General features: G+C 45.3%; 1 protein-coding gene across 1 annotated transcript; it reads left to right on the plus strand.

Moving 5' to 3' along the window:
- Positions 1-10,484: 10,484 nt before the first annotated feature.
- On the plus strand, positions 10,485-15,697 carry OTOL1 (otolin 1). The gene is made up of 4 exons (XM_027745296.2): positions 10,485-10,821; positions 12,539-12,628; positions 13,470-13,541; positions 13,671-15,697. Exons 1-4 carry the CDS (start codon positions 10,485-10,487, stop codon positions 14,564-14,566), a joined length of 1,395 nt encoding a protein of 464 aa, XP_027601097.1. The 3' UTR covers positions 14,567-15,697.
- Positions 15,698-23,219: the final 7,522 nt, after the last annotated feature.

The following is a 23,219-nucleotide window of genomic DNA, read 5'->3' on the forward strand; positions in this document are numbered from 1 at the left end:
CGGCGTCACGCGGGATGCGGGGAGCGCAGGGAGCGCGCACCGGCTGCGCCAAAGCTGCCCCGCGCAGACCTGCGGGCACTGAGAGCCCTTCACATCGCGCCCAGACCTTGGAATATATCTGTTTTTAGTGTGGTTTGCGGCATAGCGGGGGTGCGAAGGGCTGCCCGGGGGCCGCAGGTGACTGGGAGCATCCCGGCTCCAAAGGGATGGGTGGGAAGGACCTGAGCGAGGTGCTGCGGCACGGCTGGGAGACACCGGGCGTGGAGAGAGGGAAACGGGGGGGGGGTTGTGTGTGATAGCACCGTTTATCAGGTGCTACCAGAAAAGAGAGATATGTATGGGCAAGTACTTACAGGACTTTATCTGAAATCCTGTGAAATGAATGATGATAACCATGAGGCTCGGTTTTCTGTAATTTATTCTGTCCCAGAGATAAAAAAGCAGGATTTGATGTCCTGCTCACTACCAAACAGCTACTTAGGAACTCAGATTTGCAGTATAAGTGAGAAATAAAAACAACAAGCACTTTATTCAGTTTTCCCATGGGGTTGGACTCAATGATACTTGTAGGTCCCTTCCAACTCAGCATATTCTGTGATTCTGGGTGAATTCCAGGTACAATCTCATTCACTAAACAAAGTCACCCCAGTGGGACTTGGGGTCACCTCCCTCACAGTGGGGCCACCGTGTCCTTGTTCTGGCACCCAGTGATGAATTCTAACCACAAAAAAGCCATAAAGGAATGCAAACTGTTTCAAAGGGCCAGGTGTAACTGCTGGTATTAAAGCTGTTCTTTTAATATTTGAACACATTTTTAATGATGCTTTAAAAATGCTCTTTCCTCAGTTAATACCTTTAAAAGGCACTGCACAAACAGAGCTGCACAGGCAACAAAGGGGTGATCAGGATGTGATGTTTTCCTTCCCAGCTGGTGCAGTGAGAACAGAGCCGCCTTCTGCTCTTTTTATGGATGTTGACCGTGGAACTGATGCTTGCTGAGTCTTTGATCTTAAAAAATACTTATGCAGAGGCTTTGTTTTAAGCTTTCAAAAAGCTGTGTCCCTTCCTAGCTTGCAAAAGCACTCTGGGTTATCAGGGCACCTGCTCCACACAACAACTTTAGCTCTAGGTATTTTAGGGGACTGCTTGGGGTGATTTTTGAAGAGGTGCTTACAAATAACTGTCCCACAGTCTCATTATCATCCCTATGATCTGTTACTGTCTTGCTTCAGTCTTCCTGCTGATGGTCACAGAGTCATTGAAACTTAGAATTGTTTAGATTGGAAAAGCCCTCCAAGATCATCAAGTTCAACCACTAACCCAGCACTGCCAAGGCCACCACTGACCCATGTCCCCAAGTGCCACATCCACAGGGCAGCTGTGCCAGGGCTGCAGGCGTTTCCTCTCATCCTGTCTCTTGTTCCCTGGGAGCAGAGCCTGACCTCCCCGGCTCCCCCCTCCTGTCAGGGGGTTGCAGAGCCAGAAGGTCCCCCCTGAGCCTCCTTTTCTCCAGCTGAGCTCCCCCAGCTCCCATTACACTTGTGCTCTGCCCTTTCACCCATCTGCTGCCCTTGCCAGTTGGTTTAGAGGCAGGTTCAGTGTGTCTATAAATGTTTCACTCTTGCCTTTAGACACACACAGTGTCTTATCAAAAGGAGAAGGATTTGCCTTACAATGAATTACAGATTTGCTGATAATCAAACGTTGTTTGCCTTGAGACCAGACAGGGCTGCAGGTGCCCTACCAAGTGTTCCCAGAGGGAAGAACTTCACCAAGTCAGAACTGACTGAATTCAGGATTACTAACTCTTTTATGAGAAGTAGGACAGGGTTTAATCTAAAGGAGGCTGGGTTTGATTTATCATCCATTGCTGCTGAGACAGGGAAGGCTCTTTCCCTTCACCCACTGTTTCCCCCCCGAGCCTCTTGTTCCTACCAGGTTCCTGCCTGACTCAGGAGAAGCCTCTCAGCTTGCCCATGAAAGAAATGAAAAGCAAAGCAATGAAAGGGGAACAAAAAAAAGGAAATGAAGAATTAACTGTTCTATTAGACCAGCTGGAGCAGACGGGGTTTGAAAAGGAGAGGCTTTGTGTGGTCTCATAAATACATTTAAAAACACGTCTAACCCTTGCATTTACCAGCTGCAAGATGGCCCATGGAGCTCCCTCTGCCCTGAGAAAAGGAGCCAAAAATCCTCCCAATGCCTTAAAATCAGGCCTATACCTTAAAAGATGAGTGTAACCCCTAAGCTAGGTCTGGTTGTGAACTTCCTTGGGGTTACCAGCCTCCTGCTCCGAACCTTCTGGAAGCTCAGCCTTCTCTAAAGGTAAAAATCAGACCAGAGCTGTTACCTCAATGAAGTAGATAAAAAGAAAGGAGTTTGTTTCCTTGACTCCCCAGGGGCTGCAGCTCTGGAAGATCTGCTCCCTTCCTTGTTTGGCCACCGGGGATTTGTGCTAATTACTACTGGGGATTGAAGCCCTTGGCTTTTGCTCCTGCAGGAAACATCCAGCTCATCCCTCGAGACAGGAATAAAATCCCACACCTGCCATAAAGGCTGTCAGAGCATTCCTGAAGTCAAAACTGTAATTTGTAATATTTTGTGAGCCTTTAGGCTCTGTCACACCCCGCTGCAGAAACACATGCCAACAGGCAGGGTTCTTCCAGCCCGGATCACCAGGGGCTGGGTTGGACCCTGGGTGGCTTTGGATGTCAAATATTGACTAAGTCATGTCAAGGTGCCACAATGGTGCTTTTAGTAACTCCTTTTCCTGGTCTGCACCTGTCTGTTGCAGGTGGGAGATCTGAAACTTCACTTTTCACTTTTTTTCATGTGGTCTCATTTTGGGTAAGTTTATTTGAACTTTGACAGCCGGAGGAAAATAACTGCAAGGTCCTCTGAAGGCCTGGTTACCTCAAATCATGGAATCACTGAATGATTTGGGTTGGAAGGACCTTAAAGATCATCTTGTTCTGCCCCCTGCCATGGGCAGGGACACGTTCCACTAACCCAGGTTGCTCCAACCTGGCCTTGGACACTCCCAGGGATCCAGGGGCAGCCACAGCTTCTCTGGGCAACCTGTGCCAGGGCCTCACCACCCTCCCAGGTAAGGATTTCTCCCTAATCTCCAAAACCTAGAACCTGAGCTGACCTGAGGATGTTCCTTCAAACCCAGCAGAACAATAGGCAGAACTCTTTTCATTTTTTTCATTTTTCATTTTTCAATATTTGGATGTATTCTTCAGATCTTGTCTACCTAGTCAGGCTGCCTTGATGAATGGAAAGGAAACTCCCAGAGTAAGCATGGAATTTGTCTGAGTTTGCAGAATATTCCTGTAAAAGGCTGGGATGCTGGGCAGAGGTGATGCCGTGGCTAAACCTCCCATTACTGTGTTACTAATCGTGCTTTTAACTATTCTGGTGTTACTCTTCTCACTCAAATTAGAGGACAACCTCTTATCTAATGACAGGGCAGATAAAACAATCACCTCTCTGGGGGGTGTGTGACAACCGTTTGAGGGTGATTATCTCTCCAAGTGATGACACCACACCTCTCTGGAGCTCCTGTTTTGGGGATTAGCGTCCCTTCAAAGGTACCTGTAAGGCAGGAAAGGCTGGGTGGAACACTGGTGGCCAGGGCTCATCCTGTCTTCTGGTGTGATTTCTTTTGGAATTTTGTTTAGTTTCTCCAGTCTGAGAAATTCTGTTGCACAGGAAACTGCTTATATACATCTATATCTACATCTATATCTATATCTGCATCTATATCTGTATCTATATCTATATCTATATCTATATCTATATCTATATCTATATCTATATCTATATCTATATCTATATCTATATCTATATCTATATCTATCTATCTATATATTTATGTCTATATAATGTAGTGAATTTTAATTATTTATAAGCAGCCTTGTCCTCATGAATCTCAGCCTTAACTGGTGTTCTGGGGTAACTCTGCCAGTCCCCAGCTAGAGAAGGAGCTGGGTGGCATTCTGGCATCGGGAACAAGTAATTAGAAGGAAAAGGATTAATTAGCTTTAAGAACAAGGGCTGGGCAGGATCTACAATCCCGCTTGAGTCACATCTTCACATCCCTCTCAGCTCCCTGGCCAACATTAAATTGCTACAGCCACTTTATTGCTCTGTAGAAGCAAGTGTGGGACCTCCTGTTAGGATTGGAATCTTGTTGAGCTGGAGATCTGAACATGTCCACACTCACACCCTCACTGGGGTAAATCCCCATCCCACGACTGTGGCAGGGAGCACCTGCTTTGCTCCTCTAACCCATCCCAAAGTGTTTTAGAACAAAAAGGAAGGTGCTTTGGGAGTTTAAAGTTTCCCTGTGCAGAAACCAGCCTTGTTCCGGGGTGGTCTGGAAGGAACAACCCGTTGAACAGCAGTTTGGAGTTGCTGGAGAAGTTTTTCACCTGGAGAAAGCCCTTTGTATCAATCCTACTCATTCTAATACCAGTTTACCATGGGTAATTTTCTTAAAATGACCAGTTCTTACCAATATTGGGGGTTTCTGTTTTGTTTTTCCTTGTATAAGTTGACCATATGGGTTCAGTGTTTGTTACTGCTCTCAATGGAAACAAGTTTGAACAGTGTAGGTCTCACAAACACCTGATTTTTCATGTCTTATTTCTTCATCACATGCACACAGTGTTGAGAAAATTCCATTATGGAGGCTGTTCATAAGTTATCCTGGGAAAATGATTGTGTTATCCTGTTGTGCTTGCCCTGGATGGATCAGGATGCAGGGCATGATGTGAGAGGGGACGATTAGGGCTTAGGACTGGGATGTTTGGACAAGGCTCTCAGGCACAGAGTGGAATTCTTGGCATTCCCCTGTGCAGGGCCAGGAGCTGGACTGGATAATCCTTGTGGGTCCCTTCCAAATCAGGATATTCTGGGATTCTCTGGCTGTGCTTCGGCTGTAAAGCCATCCCTGGCAGGGCTGTTGGCAGCTCCTGGAGTGCCCTCTTGTGCTGAGCCTCAGAAATCCGTCCCACTGAAGCACATTTTCCTCTTTGTCCCTTTTCAAGGGAGAAACAAGAGATGAAAAGGAAGTAACTGCTCCTTCTCTAATCTTGGTGTGATTCTTGGTGTGATTTTTGGGACTGACCAGTGCAGAGCCAGGAGTTGGACTTTGATTTTTGTGGGTCCCTTCCAACTCAAGATATTCTGTGATTCCAATCAGAAGGTCTAAAAAATACAATGTATTTGTATTTTTATTTAATATTTATTTATAATTATAATTTTTTATTATTATTATCCATTCCCCTGTTTATTCTTTCAGAGATATTTTGCTGCCTCTGCTTCTGGGTGAAGTGCAGAGGAGGTGGAGAATATTAGGCATATTCCAAAGAAATCAGTGGGAATTTTTCTCCTGACTTTAGTGTTGATCCAAAGCCCCTTGCAGGTAGATTGTATGTCAAAAAGAAATATTCTCTCCCTATCCTTTGCTTTTTAATCCTGTAAATACTATAAACTGCCCAGCATTTTGAGTCCAGCACGCACACACATAATTGTGTTCCCAGATTTTTTCCTTCCTGCCATGATTTTAAGGTACTGTGTGACCTGTGCTGTAACTTTACTTTATTACAAAGTGTGTATTTGTCAGAGCTGAGAAGAATTTGGGTTAAAGGGAATTAGATATTTCCATTTCCTTGTTTCCAAGGCGTGTTGCAACAGCTCCTGATGTCAAATCCCCTGCAAAGGAGTCTGTGCCACCTGTGTCCACACCGTGGGGCAGGACAAGATTCTCTGTGAGTTAAATCTGCTGCTTTGGAGATCTCTAAGTCCTTTGGCTCATAAGATGCTTATTAACATCTGGAGAATGGATTTCCCAGTGTTAAAATAACGATTTCAGTGGTTAATGTGGAGAAATGAGTTCCCAATTAAAGTCTTTGCTGACAGAGAGGACTTTGCCTTGGCCAGGCTGTGCCTGACATGAGGCGTTGCCACCTCTTGGGCAGGTGCAGCTGGGGCATGGATTTGTTTAAAACCTGCAATAATTAAAAGCTTAATAGTGTAACTGAGGACTGGGAAAGCTCTGAGTCCATCTCTGAGTTCAGTATCCCAGAATTTCAGTCCGTGCTGTTCCTACATTTACATCTCAGCACCAGCAAGGGCACAGTCCGACTCAGAAGTCAGAAACACAGTTATTTCTTTGTGCAAAGCCTTCCCTGAGAGTTGGTACTGAAGACAAGGGGGGAAACAATCCCAGCCCTGGCTATGAGCAAAGGCAGGGCTAGTGAGGATCTTTTGTTTCCCAAACACACAAGGCAAACAGCATTCCCAGCAAAGCCAGGTCTCCGTGACATCCCTGCCCTGGCACACAAAGGGAGACCGGGGTGAAAAAGGGGAGCCAGGTAATTTTATCACTTTTTACCTTTGGCTGTGCTGAGTTTCCAGAAGAGCACAAAGGAGGTGTTTCTTAGCCCGGGGCAGAGGCACCTGCAGGTCCTGACAAAGGAGCTCCTGGAGCAGGGCTTGGAGTGGGGCCGTGCTCCATTCCCGGGGTGACACCCCAGGGAATATGTTTTACACTCCAAAAAGGCTTCAAAAACCAGCCCCAGTGTGGGAATTCAGCCCACAGCTCACGTGCTGGAATTCTGCTCTCTCCCATAAATCTCTACATGATCCTGGTGTTTGAAATGTGCATTTAGGGGCTCCCAAAATGACTGACTCCATGGAATGGAATGGGCACCGTGAAGTTCTTGCAGTCCTTAAATAACTCCCTAAATGGGTATTTTTGGGGAATGGGAGCTTTTGGATCTTTCTGACCATTACACTTTAAAGGGCAATAAATCTCTATTTAGGTGCAACTGTGCTGCCATCCTGCAGATTTAGAGAATTTGAAGCAACATATGGTGGAAGGTTTGTGGGATCACTGGCACAGACTGATGCAGGGTTTTTCCCATCTCATTTTCCCCTTGATATCTGAATCATAATAACATTAAATGTAATGATACTGATCATTTCATTCCTTTGCATCCACTGGAAATCCCTATGGCAGTATTTTTCTGCAGTCAAGCATTTAAAATACTACACGAGGAACGTCTCCTTTCTTTACACACGTGACTTGTTTAATTTTTACACCACGCAGGATTTAAAGTTCTCATCACAAATGAACTCCCTCTCCCCCAAATTTAAGCTGAAAACAGAACAACTCTAAAAGCAAAATCCAGAGATATTTTTCTTTCATTTTTAGTTTTTTTTTTTTTCTGTCAAGCATTTAATTCCTAATTTGGTCATGGGAAAAAAATTACAAACTAGAATCCAAAGTTACTCTTAATAAGTGGAATTTAACAATTCTCACCCTTCTGTTGGTAAACCAGGATACAGCGGGAAAGGAGGAAAACAAGGGGGCCCTGGACAGTGAGGACCAAAAAGAGAAAATGGGAAAAAATTGGAATTATATCTTGGATTGATTAATTATCTATTCCACTGCTCATATAGAAATACTCCTTCCCCTAATCAGCAGCACAGCAGAGAATTTCCTCTTCAGTCTGTTTTCTGTTTGGCTCAATTGTTTTGTGATAATGAACAAAGAAAACCAGAACACGTTGCAGTGTTTCAGAAAATCAGGTTATTGGGGGATGTGTGTGGGAGGGGCTCTTCCAGGAGCTGCTAAATCATGGGAAATCTGTGAGAAATGGGAATTGTGATTTCACACGGGAACATTAACTTCCTTTTAACACTTTTTACTCAGCTCAAGCACAATTTAATTCCATGTTACCCACTTCTTTGTGAATATTCTCTTTTCCAGTTTGCCTACTTGAGCATTAATACTTAAATTACCTAATATTGCAAAACTGGCTTCTTTTCTGTGCTGCTTTGGTTTTCACTCTTTTCTCCTGGATCCTGCTCAAGCAAATGGACAAATTCACTCTGAGCCTGGTGGTACCACGTGAGGTTAAAGAGGAGCTTCCCTAAATCCCCAAAAACTGCTGTTGGGGAAGATCCCAAACCCATCCCACGTGAAGAGCAGCCTCCCAGCCCAGGGAGGTGTTTGAATGTCCCCAGGTATCGATGTCACCTTGCTCCTTTCAGGGGACTTTGCCAATCCCCCCCTTCTCTCCTGTGCTGGCTCTTATTGGCCACGGGAGCAGCTGTTCCCCAAATAAAACTGATTCTCTCCCAAAATAAGATTGTCTTGTTCCAAGTGCCATGGAGGGGGGGTTTTCCTGGGAGCAGGAGCGTTTATAAGGTAGGAGGGAGCACACCCTGGTTGTTCAGGTTTCAGGAGGGGTATTTGCAGTGAACTTGTAGAATTTAAGACATAGGGGCAGTGGAATTTGACCCCAGAAAAATGACTTGCTGTAAGGAATCTATGGCTGCATGAGGACTAGTTTTTTTCCTCCCTCATATAAGAACTAGAAATAATTAAATAACAGAAAATGCAATCTTGATATCTAAATAATCTCCTTGGTATCTAAAGCTGGCAGATTGGGGTTAAATACCTGTCGTGATCTGGAATATCTAAATACTAGAATTTTAGGGAGCAGATGAAAGAACAAGTGTGTTATTCCCATGTCATTATGGGATATATGTAAACAGTTAGGAGATATTTAAATCCAATTAAATACAGATGTACTGAGTGAGGTGGCACTGCAGCAAAATTTAATTCTTCCTGCTTTGTGTCCACCCTGAACCACAATCTTTCGTAGTGGGGGGGATTCAAAGGAATGATTTTTAATTCAGTGGTGATGAGTTAATGGAAAGAAAAAGTCCATAATTTCAGTTTTATTAAAATACTTCTATATAGAATCACAGAATGGGTTGGAAGAGACCTTAAAGATCATCTCATTCCAACTCCCCTTCCATGGGCAGGGACACCTTCCACACATGAAGAATAATTATTTTAGGAACAGTCTTGCCCCTTATAATGAAAATCTGTTTAATGATTCCTTGCTCTGAGCATGTTATTTTTTAAACAGACCACTAGGGTATAATTTTGTTATTAATTATGTTTTTGCAGTATTTAACAGCAATCCATAATTCTGACTATTTAACTGGAACATGTCTGGTTTAGAGCTTTGCAGCAGAAGTGGGGTGTGACAGCGAAACAGAAATTATTGGGATTTGAGAACTGATTTACCACTTCCCATAAAGTTAATTGATCTTTTAAGTCATAGGTTCTTTCTGTGTGGAAATTATGGTTTTTTTTTACTTATCTCCAGCAGTGGCAGGACACTCCTGTATGAGTATGTTGTTCAGAAGGAGAATTTTAGCCTTTACTGGAGCTGAGGGGGTGAAGAATGTGTTGAATGGCAACAGTGACCACTGGGAATTTTATGTGGATATTCAGTTTTCCACGACATGATTTGGTTTTGTGTGAAAATGGAAAAAAAGAAAATCACCACCCTTTCCTCTAAAATTGAATTCTTAAAGATGGAAAGATTCTAATCCTGCAAATGCCTGACTTGGAATGGGATCTCCTTTTGCCCCCTGGATGGCAGGGATAGTTGGAATACCTCCTGGAGACTTTCTCATGCACTGAAGTGCTGTGCCTGTAGGGAAGGTTGGGTTACAGGTTCAGCAAGAAAGGGACTCTGTTCTGTTTGTATTTAAAAAAGAAACAAAGATGCTTTTTATGACAAGTCACCTGAGAGGCATCACCTGTTCTATAGGAAAAAAATAATATCTTTTTACTGTGTTCTTTCTTTCTAGTTCAGCTGAATCAACACCTTAAAAATCAAAAGAACAGATGTGATAGTTTGCACTAAAAATATGGAAGTCCAGAAAATCAGTCAGAAAAAAAATCAAGGTGAAATTTTTGGAATATTTGGTGCTTGGTGCTTTGATTCCAAAATACTTCATTTTGGGAAACTTGATGTGTCATTTTGTTTCCATTTGTTCTTTTGGAGCAAAGCTTTATATAAATTGTGCAGTTTTGTAGAACTCTGAAATCATTACTGATTTCTATTTGTATCCTTCCAGTGCCTAAAGTGGGCTTGCAAGAAAGTTTGGGAGAAACTTTTCAGAAGAGTGTGGAGTGATAGGACGAGAGGGAACAGCTTCAAAGTGAAAGAGGGATAATTTAAGTTAGATATTGGGAAGAAATTCTTCCCTGTGAGGCCCTGGCACAGGTTGCCCAGAGAAGCTGTGGCTGCCCCAGCCCTGGAAGTGTCCAAGGCCAGGCTGGAGCAACCTGGGTTAGGGGAAGGTGTCCCTGCCCATGGCAGGTCCTTTGAGGTCCTTAAGGTCCTTTACAACCCAAAGGTCCTTTAGGTCCTTTAAGGAACCTTTTGTTCTAAGGACCTTTAAGGTCCTTTAAGGTCCTTTACAACCCAACTTGGCCCTGGACACTCCCAGGGATGGGGCAGCCACAGCTTCTCTGGGCACCCTGTGCCAGGGCCTGCCCACCCTCCCAGCCTCAAAGCTCAGTCCTGTGGCTTTGTGGGGCAGAGGCAGAGGGTGTTTTGGAGGGATTATTGTTGTGTTTGTGTTTTCCCACAGCTGCCAGGATGTGGAGCTCCCCGGGGCCCATCTGGGCATTCCTGGCTCTGGCCGTGGCCGTGGTCGTGCGCGCGGGGCTGAAGGTGACCCCGGCCGTGAAGTACACGAAGCCAAAGCCCCCACAGCTGGTGGCCTCTCGCTCCCCTCCCACCCTTCTCCCGGGGAAAATCCCGGTCCCGGCAGCTCCAGGTGGAGCTGAGTCACCCCCCCCGAGCCGAGGGGCCACCACGATATTCCCCTTCGAGAACTACACCCTGGACACGGCCGAGTTCTTCTTCAACTGCTGCGACTGCTGCCCCCCTTCCGCGGGGCCCCGGGGGCTGCCGGGGGAGCAGGGACCCCCAGGTACGGGGATCACCCTCTCACTGCCCTCACGGGCACCAAATCAAGGAGCTTTTCCTTCGAGAAATGGTTCGTGTGGGAAATGAGGGGAGACCTCACAGCAATCTGCAGCTTCCTCGTGAGCAATGGAGGGGCAGCACCACCTCTGCTCTGTGGGACCAGGGACAGCACCCAGGGAAGGGCTGGAGCTGTGCCAGGGCAGGGTCAGGTTGGATCTCAGGGAAAGGTTCTTCCCCCAGAGGGTGGTTGGCACTGACCAGGCTCCCCAGGGCAGTGGGCACAGCCCCAAGGCTGCCAGAGCTCCAGGAGGGTTTGGCTGATCCTCTGGGGCACAGGGGGTGACTCTGGGGATGGGTCTGTGCAGGGCTGAGGGTTGGGCTCCATGATCCTTGGGGATCCCTCCCAGCTCAGGATGTTCTATGATTCAATGCAATGCTGAATGTGATCACACCTTGTGTAAATCCAGAGCAAAAAAGTGCATTCTGATCACATCCCAGGAGTTATAAACCACCAAAACGAGTGGGAAGGCCCCCAAAAGGAGCTCCCTCCCATAGGATCACACTGGTGTGGGACTTGAGCAAAGCCCTGTCCCCCGTTCCTGCTGGCAGGTGGCCACGCTCTTCAATTCTCTGTCCCTGTGTCTGAGCCCTTGGGAGTCACAGATTTACTTTCCCAGTCACTCCAACCATGGCTTTGTGAGCCTCAAAACTACCTTGGAGTGGTTTTGCATCTTTGCTGAAGGTTTGTAATAAACCCCTCTCTTTTTTTCTCATCTTTTTTTTTTTCCCACTGGAAAAGAGGAAATTAAGTACAGGAATAATTTTGGGTTCGAGCCCCAAAATAAATAAATAAAGGACCTCTCACAAGAGGCAGCTCTTTATAAATATTTCATAAAACACACTTTGTCTCTTCTTTCTACTGTTAAAATACACCTTATAGAGCACCTCATTCTCATCCTGCTCGAATGAATAGTGCATTAGTCTGCAAATGTTCACTTTAAAAGCACTAATATTGGAAAGAGAAACTGTTCAGCCGAAGAAAGGTGGTAAAATCATGAAATAATTCTCCTTTAATACAATGTACTCCAGGGATTCTCACTTCCCAGGGCTCGGGAGGGATTGGCTAATGGAAGTTTTAGTGGCTGCAAAGGGAGTTTGATTTCTTATGTCTCTGGAGTGTTGATGGAAAAGTCCTTGGGATGATTGGAGCTGCCATAATCTGCTCCCAGACATTCACTGGGAGTCTCTGAGATTCCCAGGTGGATGTAAAAATGAAGGAAAGATTGGAGCCAGCTTCCTTGCCTTTCAACCCATCCTTTCTGCAGCAAGGAACTGTCAGCCAGGTGCCACTTCTGTATTTGCAGACTTAATTCTCTTTAAGGAGAGGGGCAATTCCGAAGCAATGGGAGCTCCTTAGACGCACTCAGGTATTAAAAAGTGATTACTTCTGAAGTTTCGTCACTGTCTGAGCTCCTGTGGCTCTGAGGCAGCTCAAAGTTGGTTTTAAAAAGTCTTTAACTACGGCCAAGGGTGAAATGCAGAACTGTAAGATTTGCACTGGTTGTATGATGTCAAATAAAACACCCAGCTCTTCCCAGAGGGATGGAAGCCCCTTCCACACACTCCCCAGTGCCAGGTTGCTCAGCATTTGTTGTAGATGTTGTTTATAAAGTGAAAACTTGAGTTACTAAGATAATTTTGTTCATGTGGTTGTGTTTCAGGTCCCAAGGGGGACAAGGGAGATGATGGTCTGCCAGGTCTGCCAGGAGCTCCAGGCCCTCAAGGTCCAAAAGGTTCTAAAGGAGAGAGAGGTAAAGCAAATGCTGTTGTCCTCATCCAATACCTCAAAATGTAAAGAAACCCTTTTTTTCCAAGAGAAAGGAGTGTCCTGATAGGGATTGACACCTGGAGAGGTTTAGGGGGCATTAGTGCAGGGGCAACAACTCAGGTACATGTTCAGGTGGTATAAGAGCAGCTGCTCATAAAGATATCAAAGGACATCCTTGTTCTGAATAATTTAAAAACTGAGTTCAGTTTGCTTTGGATGAGGGACATAAGTGGGAAAACCCACCATGGAAGCAGGTGTAGAAGCTGCTTTTCGGTTGAAGTGTCTCAGGCAAAATAATTTCAGCTTGGATGGAGAGCAGTTATTACCCATCAGGAGTGACCAAAAGGAAAGCCTGCCCTTCATTTTGGGCTTGGAGTAGCTGATTCCTGTCCCACACACCTCTGGCAGGATCCCGTGGTTGCCTTGGGTTGTGGAGAATCCCACAGCAAAGCTGATACAGGGCTTCCAGCAGCAGAGTGCTGAGCTGTTTAGTCAGCCTTTTAGGCCTTGATTCACTTCTGGAACAAGGCTTTTGGCAATCCTGGAGTGAGGAATGCTGTCACCTTCTGCATCTTGCCGTTAAACAGCAGGAACTGCCTCCCAGTGAGGCAGAAATCCAGCACAGAGTGAGATGGTTCTTGAGGTGTGAGATTCAGCCGAGGTTTCTGAAGGGGTTTCTTGCAAACACACACTGCTGGTGTCTGTTCTGTCAGGGAAGTGAGGGACACATGGAAATGGTCCCAATGGATTGATTGCTGTGTGATGATTGCTGGCTGCAGACACCAGCACCGAGTAATGAATTCATTAATGGTGGAATGTTCTAGGAGGAAAAGGGGAGCAAGGCGAGCGAGGAGCAAGTGGAAATCCCGGTTATCCAGGGAAACCTGGGCTGCAAGGTATGTAACACAGGCTGGGAAACCAGGAATATTGCCCTGACCTTTCCCTTTGCTGTCTCTGTCTCCAAAACAATCCAACACTGTTGGTGTTTTAATCTTCCTTTCCCCCCTTACTTTTCCCTGTTCCAGGTGAAGCCGGAGCCAAAGGCAATAAGGGCAACTACGGCTTCCCTGGGCTGAAGGGACAAAAGGGGTCCAAAGGGGACACTTGTGAGAACGGGACCAAAGGAGCCAAGGGGGACAGGGGGGATCCCGGAGACCCAGGAGTGGTGGGAGAACAGGGTGACAAAGGGGAAAAGGGAGACACGGGGGAGAAGGGCTACTGTGGGGAGCCAGGGGGGAGAGGGGCGAAGGGAGACAGAGGGGAAGGGGGGACCAAGGGGGAAAAAGGGAGCAAAGGGGACACGGGGACTGAGGGGATTCGGGGGGCGGACGGAAAACAGGGAGAAAAGGGCGAGCGAGGAACTAAGGGTGAGAAAGGGGACCTGGGCCCTGCCGGCATGATGGGACCTGCCGGTCCCAAGGGGGTGGCGGGCACCAAGGGGGGCCGGGGGGCGCCGGGCAAGAAGGGCTCGCGCGGGGCCAAGGGCGCCCGGGGCGACCCCGCCAAGGCCCCGAGATCGGCCTTCAGCGCCGGGCTGTCCAAACCCTTCCCTCCCCCCAACGTGCCCATCAGGTTTGACAGGGTCCTGTACAACGAGCAGCGGGATTACAACCCTTCCACCGGCAAGTTCAACTGCTCCGTGCCCGGCACCTACGTCTTCGCCTTCCACCTGACGGTGCGCGGGCGGCCGGCGCGCGTCGGCCTCGTGGCGCGCACCAGGAGGGTGGCCAAGGCCAGGGACACCGTCCACGGGCAGGAGATCGACCAGGCCTCCTTCCTGACCATCCTGAAGCTCGGTGCAGGAGACCAGGTGTGGCTGGAGGTGGCGCGGGACTGGAACGGGGTCTACGCGGGCGCGGAGGACGACAGCGTCTTCACGGGCTTCCTGCTCTACCCGGATGTTCTCGAGGTCCTGAGGTAGATTTAGAGGGAGAAGGTGTCTTCTGTCGAGTGCAGATACCCTTCCAGAAGATTTGTAACGAGGACATTAGGCCTTGTTTCGCTTAGGAAGCCTTTCCTGCCTAAGAAAAAAATACCTTTCTCAAAGATAATTTGGATGTTTTGTCCTCTTGCGTTCCAGAGGAGTTACAGTCTCTGTGGTGGGAGGAGAGATAAACTCACACAGGCTACAGGAGAGGGCCTGGCAAAGATAAAAAAGCCTTGAAGAGAATAGGAGGTGCTTTTTGCAGCATTGCTAGGAGTTTTTCCCTTGTAACTCCAGTGTTCTGGACTTTGCAATAAGTTTTCCAGAACTCCTTCCACTGCTTGGCATTTTGGGGGTACCTGTGTGTTATCTTACTTCACAGTGTCACTGGAAAACAGGATTTCCCCTGTGCCTGTGAGAGGAGAAATGAGCATCAGAAATGCTTTAGTGTCTGCTTTTCACAATATTTTCACACAAATATTTATATTTGCAATATTAGTTGGTTAGAGCAGGGTGCTGGTAACACCGAGCTTGTGGGTTTGATCCCCATTCACTTAAAAATTGGACTTGATCCTTGTGGGTCCCTCCCAACAGAATATTCTGTGACTCTGTGAATATATGGATTAGTTTTAAATGGCAGCCCCAAGAAGTGACACGTCCTTTGCGATGGCTGAGAGGAACCAGCATCCAATCACCAGCAGGACCAGCTTGGAAAGGGGATTTCCCATCCCAGGCCCCAGGTTTGTAATTGGCCTGTTCAAATTACGTAAAGAAACTCATGGCCTGACTGTAATTTTCATCAGGTCAGCTCCTGCAAATCCTCCTGTGGTCCAAACCCCTCCAGGAATTGGTTCTGATAATCTAAAAAAATAAAAGTTTCGGTAAAGATTGCAGAGTTTGATTTGTAGAGCTCAGTCAGATGTGAACATGAGCAGTAGGTTTCTTAAAATCACATGAAAAGATTTAAAGCTATTTTATCTTTGAATCAGTATTATTTAGTGCTTTAGACATGGTCATGAACTATATAAAGGTTTGTGTAAAGGAGTATTAAAGTTATTTAGAGAGTGTAAAAAAAACCCCTAAAACCATTGTTCTTTGGCACAAATAAATCTGAAACTTTCAGAAGTACTGAGAGGTGCATAATTCACTTTATTAGTCTACTGAAAATTCCTGTTTCTGAGCTGCTGATGGATCAGTGATGCCGTGGGATCATCCCTTGGCTGCTGGGAGGATGAGGAGGCAGCCAGGGAGAGATTTTGGCACTCACATCGGTCCTGAGGGGTTGTGGTGGCCCAGAGGGTCTGTGGGCATGTTTTTAAAAAGCTGATTTACCAGAATCAAAATAAAATATGACATTAAATAACCTCTGGCTGTCACGTTGGACATATTTCCTTATTAACTCACCTCCTCTCATCGTAGGAACTTTACACCAGCTCTGGCACATTAACTATGACACACAGAATTGTCCCAATTACTATTTTTTTTAGAAATAAAGCTCAAGTGCCATGGTTAGGGACTGGGATTTACTTGTTTTCTCGGGCAGTTGCAAGCCAGGGATGTTTTCCCAGCGCTGGGATGAATTTTGGGTCTGATCCCAACACTCCCAGGGTGAATTAGGCAGCTCTTCCCATTGGTTTCCTTGTTTAAATCTCTTCTCACACCGTATTTAAACATCACCATAAATCGTGAAGTTTTCAAAAAAATCCCTCATTTTGATACATTTTTCCTCATTTTTCATGCAGTGAATTAACTGATTGAGGATGTGCTTGGCCTTGTTATGGAGCACCGTTAAAAAGAAAAAAAAGCCAAAATATTTGTTCCATTTCACTTCTGCTTCTCTTAGGCCAGATTTGTTTGCTAAAAGTGTCTCCTCTCTGTGCTGCAATGGAGCATTTTGACTCAGGAGAAAGACAATTAATGCTTGGGGTAATAATCAGAAGAGCAGCTATTCTCAATAAATGAAATTATTCTGAGCTGACACAAGGCCATTAAAACACCTCCCTTCAGCTGGTTTTCATGCCTTTGCAACCCTGCCTCAGATATTACACATATTAGCACTTATTTCTATAATTTTTTTGGGGAATTTGTCTCTTTTGCTCTTAGAAACATCATCAGAATGTTCTGATGTTTCTACACCAACACCTTGAGTCTCCCTGAGCTTCTTGCCCTGGTTTTGTGGCTTTCCAGGTGCTCCCAGGCCAACACTTCCATCAGGAATCTCCCCAGCTGAGCTGGATTTGCCCCAGAACAAGCCCACCTTTGCATCCTGAGGGCTGGTGGTTGGTTAATAAATGGGATAATATGGCCCAGGTGGGAGTTCTGGGATTATATGGGAGCAGGGATAAAGGCTGGATCCTCACTGAGCTCTTCCTCCTTCCCTCCTGGAAGAACATGCTGTGTCCCAGGTAGGCAACTGGTTTTTGTTATAATTTGCTTCAAAAAATGGATGTATTTTAGTGAATTCACAATGACTTCCATGTAGGAATTCATAACAGGGTGGAAAACACAATGTAATAATCCAAGTGCAGGTGTTCCAGCTGAAATATGAGTTGTTTTTTCAGAGACTTGTAATTCTACTTACAACTCTTTGGCAGGAGAAAGATTTCTTTTTTTTTTCCCTCCCCTCTTGAAAAGAATAAAACCCACCTTTTGCTGTGAATCGAAGTGGATTATGGTGTGATCACTGCCAGTTATCCAGTGCTTGTAGAATGCTGGAGCTCCTCAGTGGGGGATATTTCTCAGGCAGTGTGGAGGCTGGGTTTGTTCTCCAGGTAGACTCGCTGTTATTGATTCCCAGGAAAAGCTCTGTCACAGTATTTTTTTGCAGCTCTGAGGCTGGAATTTCACCACTTTTCCTTGAAACAATTTCAGCCTTTTCATCGTGCAAAATTTTAATTTCAAACCAGAAGGATTTGCTCCTGCTTTGTGTCATGAGGTTGGGTTTCCTATTAATATAACCTGTTACAAAAGTTCCTAAATTTAGGTGTGTTTATTAATAGTTGTAAAGTCTCTTTTGGAGTAAATTTGAATCACTTGGTGCATTTTAATGTCTTTTTTGAATTGCTCTAGTTTTTTGTAAATAAATCCCCTTTTAAGCAGAGATTTTCCATCTTCTGAGTGAAGTTCCTCTTGTTGCAGCCAGAACTTTGATCCTTTGCTCCTTTTATAGGAAATATTTCAAGAAGATGAAATTGAGGTTGGGCAGAAAACGCACTGGCTTTGCTTTAGCTAATCTTTCTCAGTTTAAGCTTGGTTTTGTGACCTCCAACCCAATCTGCTTGAAGTTGGAGACTCTCCAGTCTCCTTTAAAAAGGAAGGAATGAGGAATAACTCATCCTGGAACTGAGATATCTCTGATTTTTTTTTTTTTTTCTTTCATGGAACAGGTATTTGCACTTGAGACAATGTGGGTTGGTGAGTGAGTTACCAAGTTAAAGGCTTGCTATCACATTGTGACATTATAGTCCCCAAATCAAGCTAAAAAACACTGTTTGAGAGATTAAGCTGCTAAATTGTTTTGATTGATGAGGGTTTTTTTCTGGTATTTGGTTAAAATGTAGCTGTTCCCACGATATTTGAATCTTGGTTTTCTAGAAATCCTTTTTATGATCGATAGATTTTAAATTAATTATGGGATTATGTCTGGGAGTGGTTTTTTTTCCTGGTGGCTGTGGCTGGCAGAGATCCCTGTGCAAATCCTGCCTTGGGAATGTCATTGTCACCTGTTTTTGTGTCCCTGTTCCTCCCTGTTTGTTAATCATGCTGTGAATTCCAGCACCCAAATTCGGGCTGGGTGCTGGGGCTGGTCTGTGTATTGGTATCAGCATTGCCTGTTCAGTTCCTTATTTTGGTCAATGTAATTATTAATATTCAATATATTTCTTATGTAGTCGGATGTAAAAAAACCAGTCTGGACTAAAGGTGCAAAGGTGTAGTGGGAGAAGAAGGGAACAAGAAAAATAGGTTGGAATGTCTTATTTCAAAAATATAAATAGTATTTTTTAAATCTGCCAACTCTGTCCTAATGGCTTTGTGCCTTCTGGATCAGATAAGGTGGTGGTTTGGGTTCTCCCTGATGGGCTTGATTGGATTATAATTCTGTTTCCCTACCTCAAACTGTCCCTTTTTTCAAGTTGGATTTTTTCATTGGAGAAAGTTTTTATCCAAAAGTACTATGTTTTGATAACAGACCAGCTTCCAGAGATGTGTGTTTGTGTGAAATATTTTCCTGGTCAAGAACAGTTTCAGAGAAGAGCTCAAATTCTTCCTCTTGCTTAATTTCTGAGGGTTTTTGGCCTGTTTCTTCCCATGTCAGAGCAGCTCAGCAAATCCTTGGATAGCATTGCTTTTGGGAGAACCAACTTTTCCCTCCCTCACTAGTGCTGGTGAAAAGCTGGGGTTCGTTTAGGTGAAAATGAGAATTTTTATGCCTACTGGGATTTCTTTAGAGCACCTGGGCACAGGAGGGGTAGGGTGCAGCTTGAACACTCATTTTTAGGGTCCCTTCCTGTGTTTGGGGTGGATGATGCACAAAACAGATGAACACTTGTATTGTCTTGGAGGGACTGCCAAAAAAATTAAGATTCCCATTCCTTCCCCGAGGAGCTTTTGGTTTAAGTGTTTGATGGGGGATAGATCATCTGAAAAGAGGTTTTATTTTAATTTTCTCTGCAAAGGGGCTGCTGTGTGAGGTCTGTTTGAGCCCAGCTCTGTCTCAGGGAGCCAGGTGAGTGTCTGGGAGAGGAGATAACCACAGAGAGCTGATTTTTTCTTATGTTTTTCTGATAAGAGATCAATGTAAATGTGTCTCTTCTGGACAGCCTAACTCTTAATTACTCCTCTCTTAGAAGCAGCCACGAGGCAGGGGGGAAGTTGCTGGTGCACCTTTGCTCCCTGCCAGAGGAAACATCTCTTGCTTTATTGCTGAACTGCCTCTACAGTTGCTTCTTGCCAGCTTTTATCACTGTAATTTTTCATCCTATACCTTAAATTTTAGGCTGTTGCTCTCTAATGATAAGTCAAAATTACATCTGTGCTGAGTCACCAAAGGGCTGCAAAACTGGAGCTTGCTGTGAGGACCCGACTCAGAACACGAGAACTGGGGGGTTATTTTAGTAGGATTGTGATTCAAATGAGTGCTACTCCATTTTATGGCGCCTGTGGGATGTTATTGTCACAATTCTAGTTATTCAAGTAAATTCTCTTTGCTCCATAACTGTTTATCAAGCCATAGGCTGCTCATGAATCTGTGGCTGCCTTAATGTGCTGGTTCATCAGTTTGGTATTGAAAGGGCACCAGCCCAGTCAATAAAAATACCTGTCTTTGTCTCTTTCATTTTCAAGAGTCAATAAAATGCCAGGATAATATGATCATTTTCTGTAAGCTAAATTGTTATTTCTTTCACTTTGACTCTTGCCCTTTTTCCTTTGGTATTCAGCTGTGTAACACAGGACAGTAAATGGGCTTCAGAGGTGTGAGATTGGGGTTATGGGGAATGGCTTTATAAACACCAGCACAGTAATTTAGATTCAAAGCCTTCAGGATGCTGGTGAACACCTCTTGCTGGATAAAACTCTTATCAGTACGTTCAGAAGATTTTCTCTTTAGTGAGTGAAGCAACTGAGAGCTGTGGAAAGTACAGCTGGAACTGCAGGAGATCTTGGGAATGGGAAGGAACAGAGAAATAAACTTTTACTAAAGACTTGGAAACGTAGGTTTTTTTGATATAAAAGAAAAATTCTTGTTAAACCTGACAAGAACTCAAAGCTTTGAGTATCTGTCGTGTGTAAACCACAGCTCTTGAAAATCAATGTTCCTAAAATTTACTTTCAATTCCAGTTTTTGTTTGTCCTTCTCAAAATCCCCCAAATAAAAGAATAAAATGACCAGGGATTCATCTGCTTCCAGTGCATCAGGGATCAGTGTTTGGAGCACAGGGCCCCTCAGGGTGGCTGTGGTTGAAAAGGGACTGGCCTGAGTGGGTGGTCTGAGGAGATTATTGAGAAACCTTGAGCCCAGTTCCCCACCAGAGCATTCAAAGCATCTCTTAGGGGTTTGTTGCTGGAGTTCTGGAAGGTCTCTGCAGGGCAGGTTGGGTGGTGGGCTCTGGAAGAGGATAAACCCAACTCTCTTCCCCTCTGCTGGAGCCCCATCTTTAACTTCAGCCGTTCTGTTGGCAGCTCCGCAGTTCATTTTCCTACATTTTCACATGTACCAGTGTCACCCCCAGCCTCTCTCCTCTGCCACAACACATGGATTTTGGGTCTCTAATGCAGGTGGAGGCTGATATTCCTCAGACTGCTCTGCTTTTGGAAGCTGATGAGCAGGATGTACCTGTCCCTCTTTGCCTGCTGTGACAAGACACCTGCAGTCGTTGTTGGGCTAAATCAGACAGAGTTGATGCCATAGATGAGATCTTCTTACTTATGAGCTCCTCTGTAATTTGTCTCACTCACAAGGAAGGACCTAATTACATGACAAAGCTCAATTTTTTTTAAGGTTTTTTTAAGGGATCTGAACAGCCCAGAAAGGTCTGACCACAAGCACCACAGAGCCCAATGGTCCAGCTGCAATTCCCTGCTCTAACTAGTGGCTCAAACTGTCCCAGAAAAGCAACAACCACAGGGATGTGGCACATCCCTCCTCTTTCCCAGACAGTGGAATTGCAGAGCTGGGAACAAGCTCTCTCAGCAGTTTTCCCCCCTTGTTCCGTAAAATGTGAAAAATATGGGTCAGTGCCTTTATTGGCCCCTCAATGTGCACAGCTCTGGCTCCTGGTGCTCAGCAATCCATCCTCTGCTCTCCCATTAAAATCTAAATTGCAGGAGGAAGTGTCTCCAGGCTGGGGGGTTCCTGACTCTGCTCTTCAGGGCCCTGCACGGGCAGTTAGTGGGAGAATGGGATTCTTCACAATCTCCCTCATGCTTAAAGAACTGACTGATATTTAATTAGTTCTGCTCCTGATGGATAATAAATGGGGACAAGGGAGTTGATGGCATGTTATTTCTGCCTGTGGAAAACTGTTAATTCCCAGCAGTTTTGCCATGGCTGACACAGCTGGAAGGGGAAGTTCCAACCTCTCTGCAGAGTAAAGGTGGGATCTCTGCTTCCTAGCACAGCTCCATGGCAATGGGAGGGAATAAAGTGCTGATGGAAGCAGGCTGGAATATCAGGATCTTTGTTTAGGACAGGAGTGTGTGATTCCTTTACCTGTGCAGCCTCTTCTGGTTTCTTTTGTTCAAGCACCTAAAATCCTTAGTTAGCCAAAGCTCCAGGTTTTAAGGGAAAAATGCAAGAATTCTTATTGATGGAGAAAGTCTGAATCCATCTGGCCAAAACAGGCTGTGGGTTGTGTTTAAAAAAAAAAAAAAAAATATATATTTTAACTAACACTTTCTTTGAGTCACTGAATATTGATGATGCGTTTATCTAAACTATACATTGGCTTGAAGAATAATAATAACAGCAATCTCAGCTTCCATCTGGAAATATCTGAGGAGAAAGTCTTTAGAGCTTTCCTCCTTTAATCCAATGATCCTGGTGTGGATTTTGGGCTGGACCTCTCCTGGGATGTGTTTCCCAGGACACACAAAAAGTACAACAGTTGCACAACTGACTTTTCTTCTGAAAATCTTGCAGAACTTAAGGTCAGTTTGATAGTTGACTATGTAAAAGCTGAACCAAAATTGAAAGAAATTAAGAGTACTGAAAAATGAAGTTTCTAGAGCAGGATTAATCCTTTGGCATACCTCTCATCATTCCCCTTGAATGGAGAGGCTCGTAAAATAGCACACGTGAAAAATGCTTGGTGATGTTACAATTCCGCAGTTAAATACTGTCTGTCATTGTTCACACACTTCAATCCCTTGGGACATGCCTGGGAAATGTCACAGCATTTCCTCTGCTGTTTGGGTGTTCAGGGAAGTGGGAAGCAGGAGTAAATGAGTAGCTTATCCTTGTTTATTTATCAAGGAGATGGGAACAGGGCAGGGACTGGTTTAACTGCCTTTCACTGCCAGGTGTAATCCCGGTGTCTGACGGGCTCCTGGAGAGAATCCTGAATCCTCTCTCCTCTTTTTTTCCCCTCTCCTGCCTCCTGTGAAGGGTAAATACCACCAGCAGCTCGTCCCTCCATCCCTGTGTCCTCTTGCTGGATGAGATGCCAACCTCCTACTGCCCAGAATTTGCATCTGTGGCCCTGGCAGGGGATTTGTGGGCAGGTGGGAAGCAGTGGGGGCAGGAGAACACCCTGCTGTGCCCGTGCTATTTGCGGCCACGTGGGATCTGGGCTGCAAACCCAAGGCAATGGTGCAGCCCTGCCACGAGGGATGAGATCATCCCACCATCTCCTGCCTTGGCAGGGTTGCTTCCTCTGGAATGTTTCTAAGAAATGACTTCAGAGATTGATGTAATTTATTGCCTAAGAGATCCTGCTCCGTGACCTCCTCCCCCAGTAATTTTAATCTTAAGTCCTGATCCATAATATATCCTGGATATCCTACCCCATCCAGCTGTTGATGCACAGCTGGGAGCTCTGCAGCCTCAGTTTTCTTCTGCAGAATCTGAGGCCAGGAAATGTTAAAATGTTGGGGAAAACACAAATATACAGACCTGTATCTTACAAACACACTCAGTGCTTTCAAGTTCTCA

This window comes from Pipra filicauda, unplaced genomic scaffold, assembly GCF_003945595.2.
Source record: "Pipra filicauda isolate LSUMZ 115617 unplaced genomic scaffold, ASM394559v2 scaffold78_size3787270_pilon, whole genome shotgun sequence".
NCBI classification, from domain to species: Eukaryota; Metazoa; Chordata; class Aves; order Passeriformes; family Pipridae; genus Pipra; species Pipra filicauda.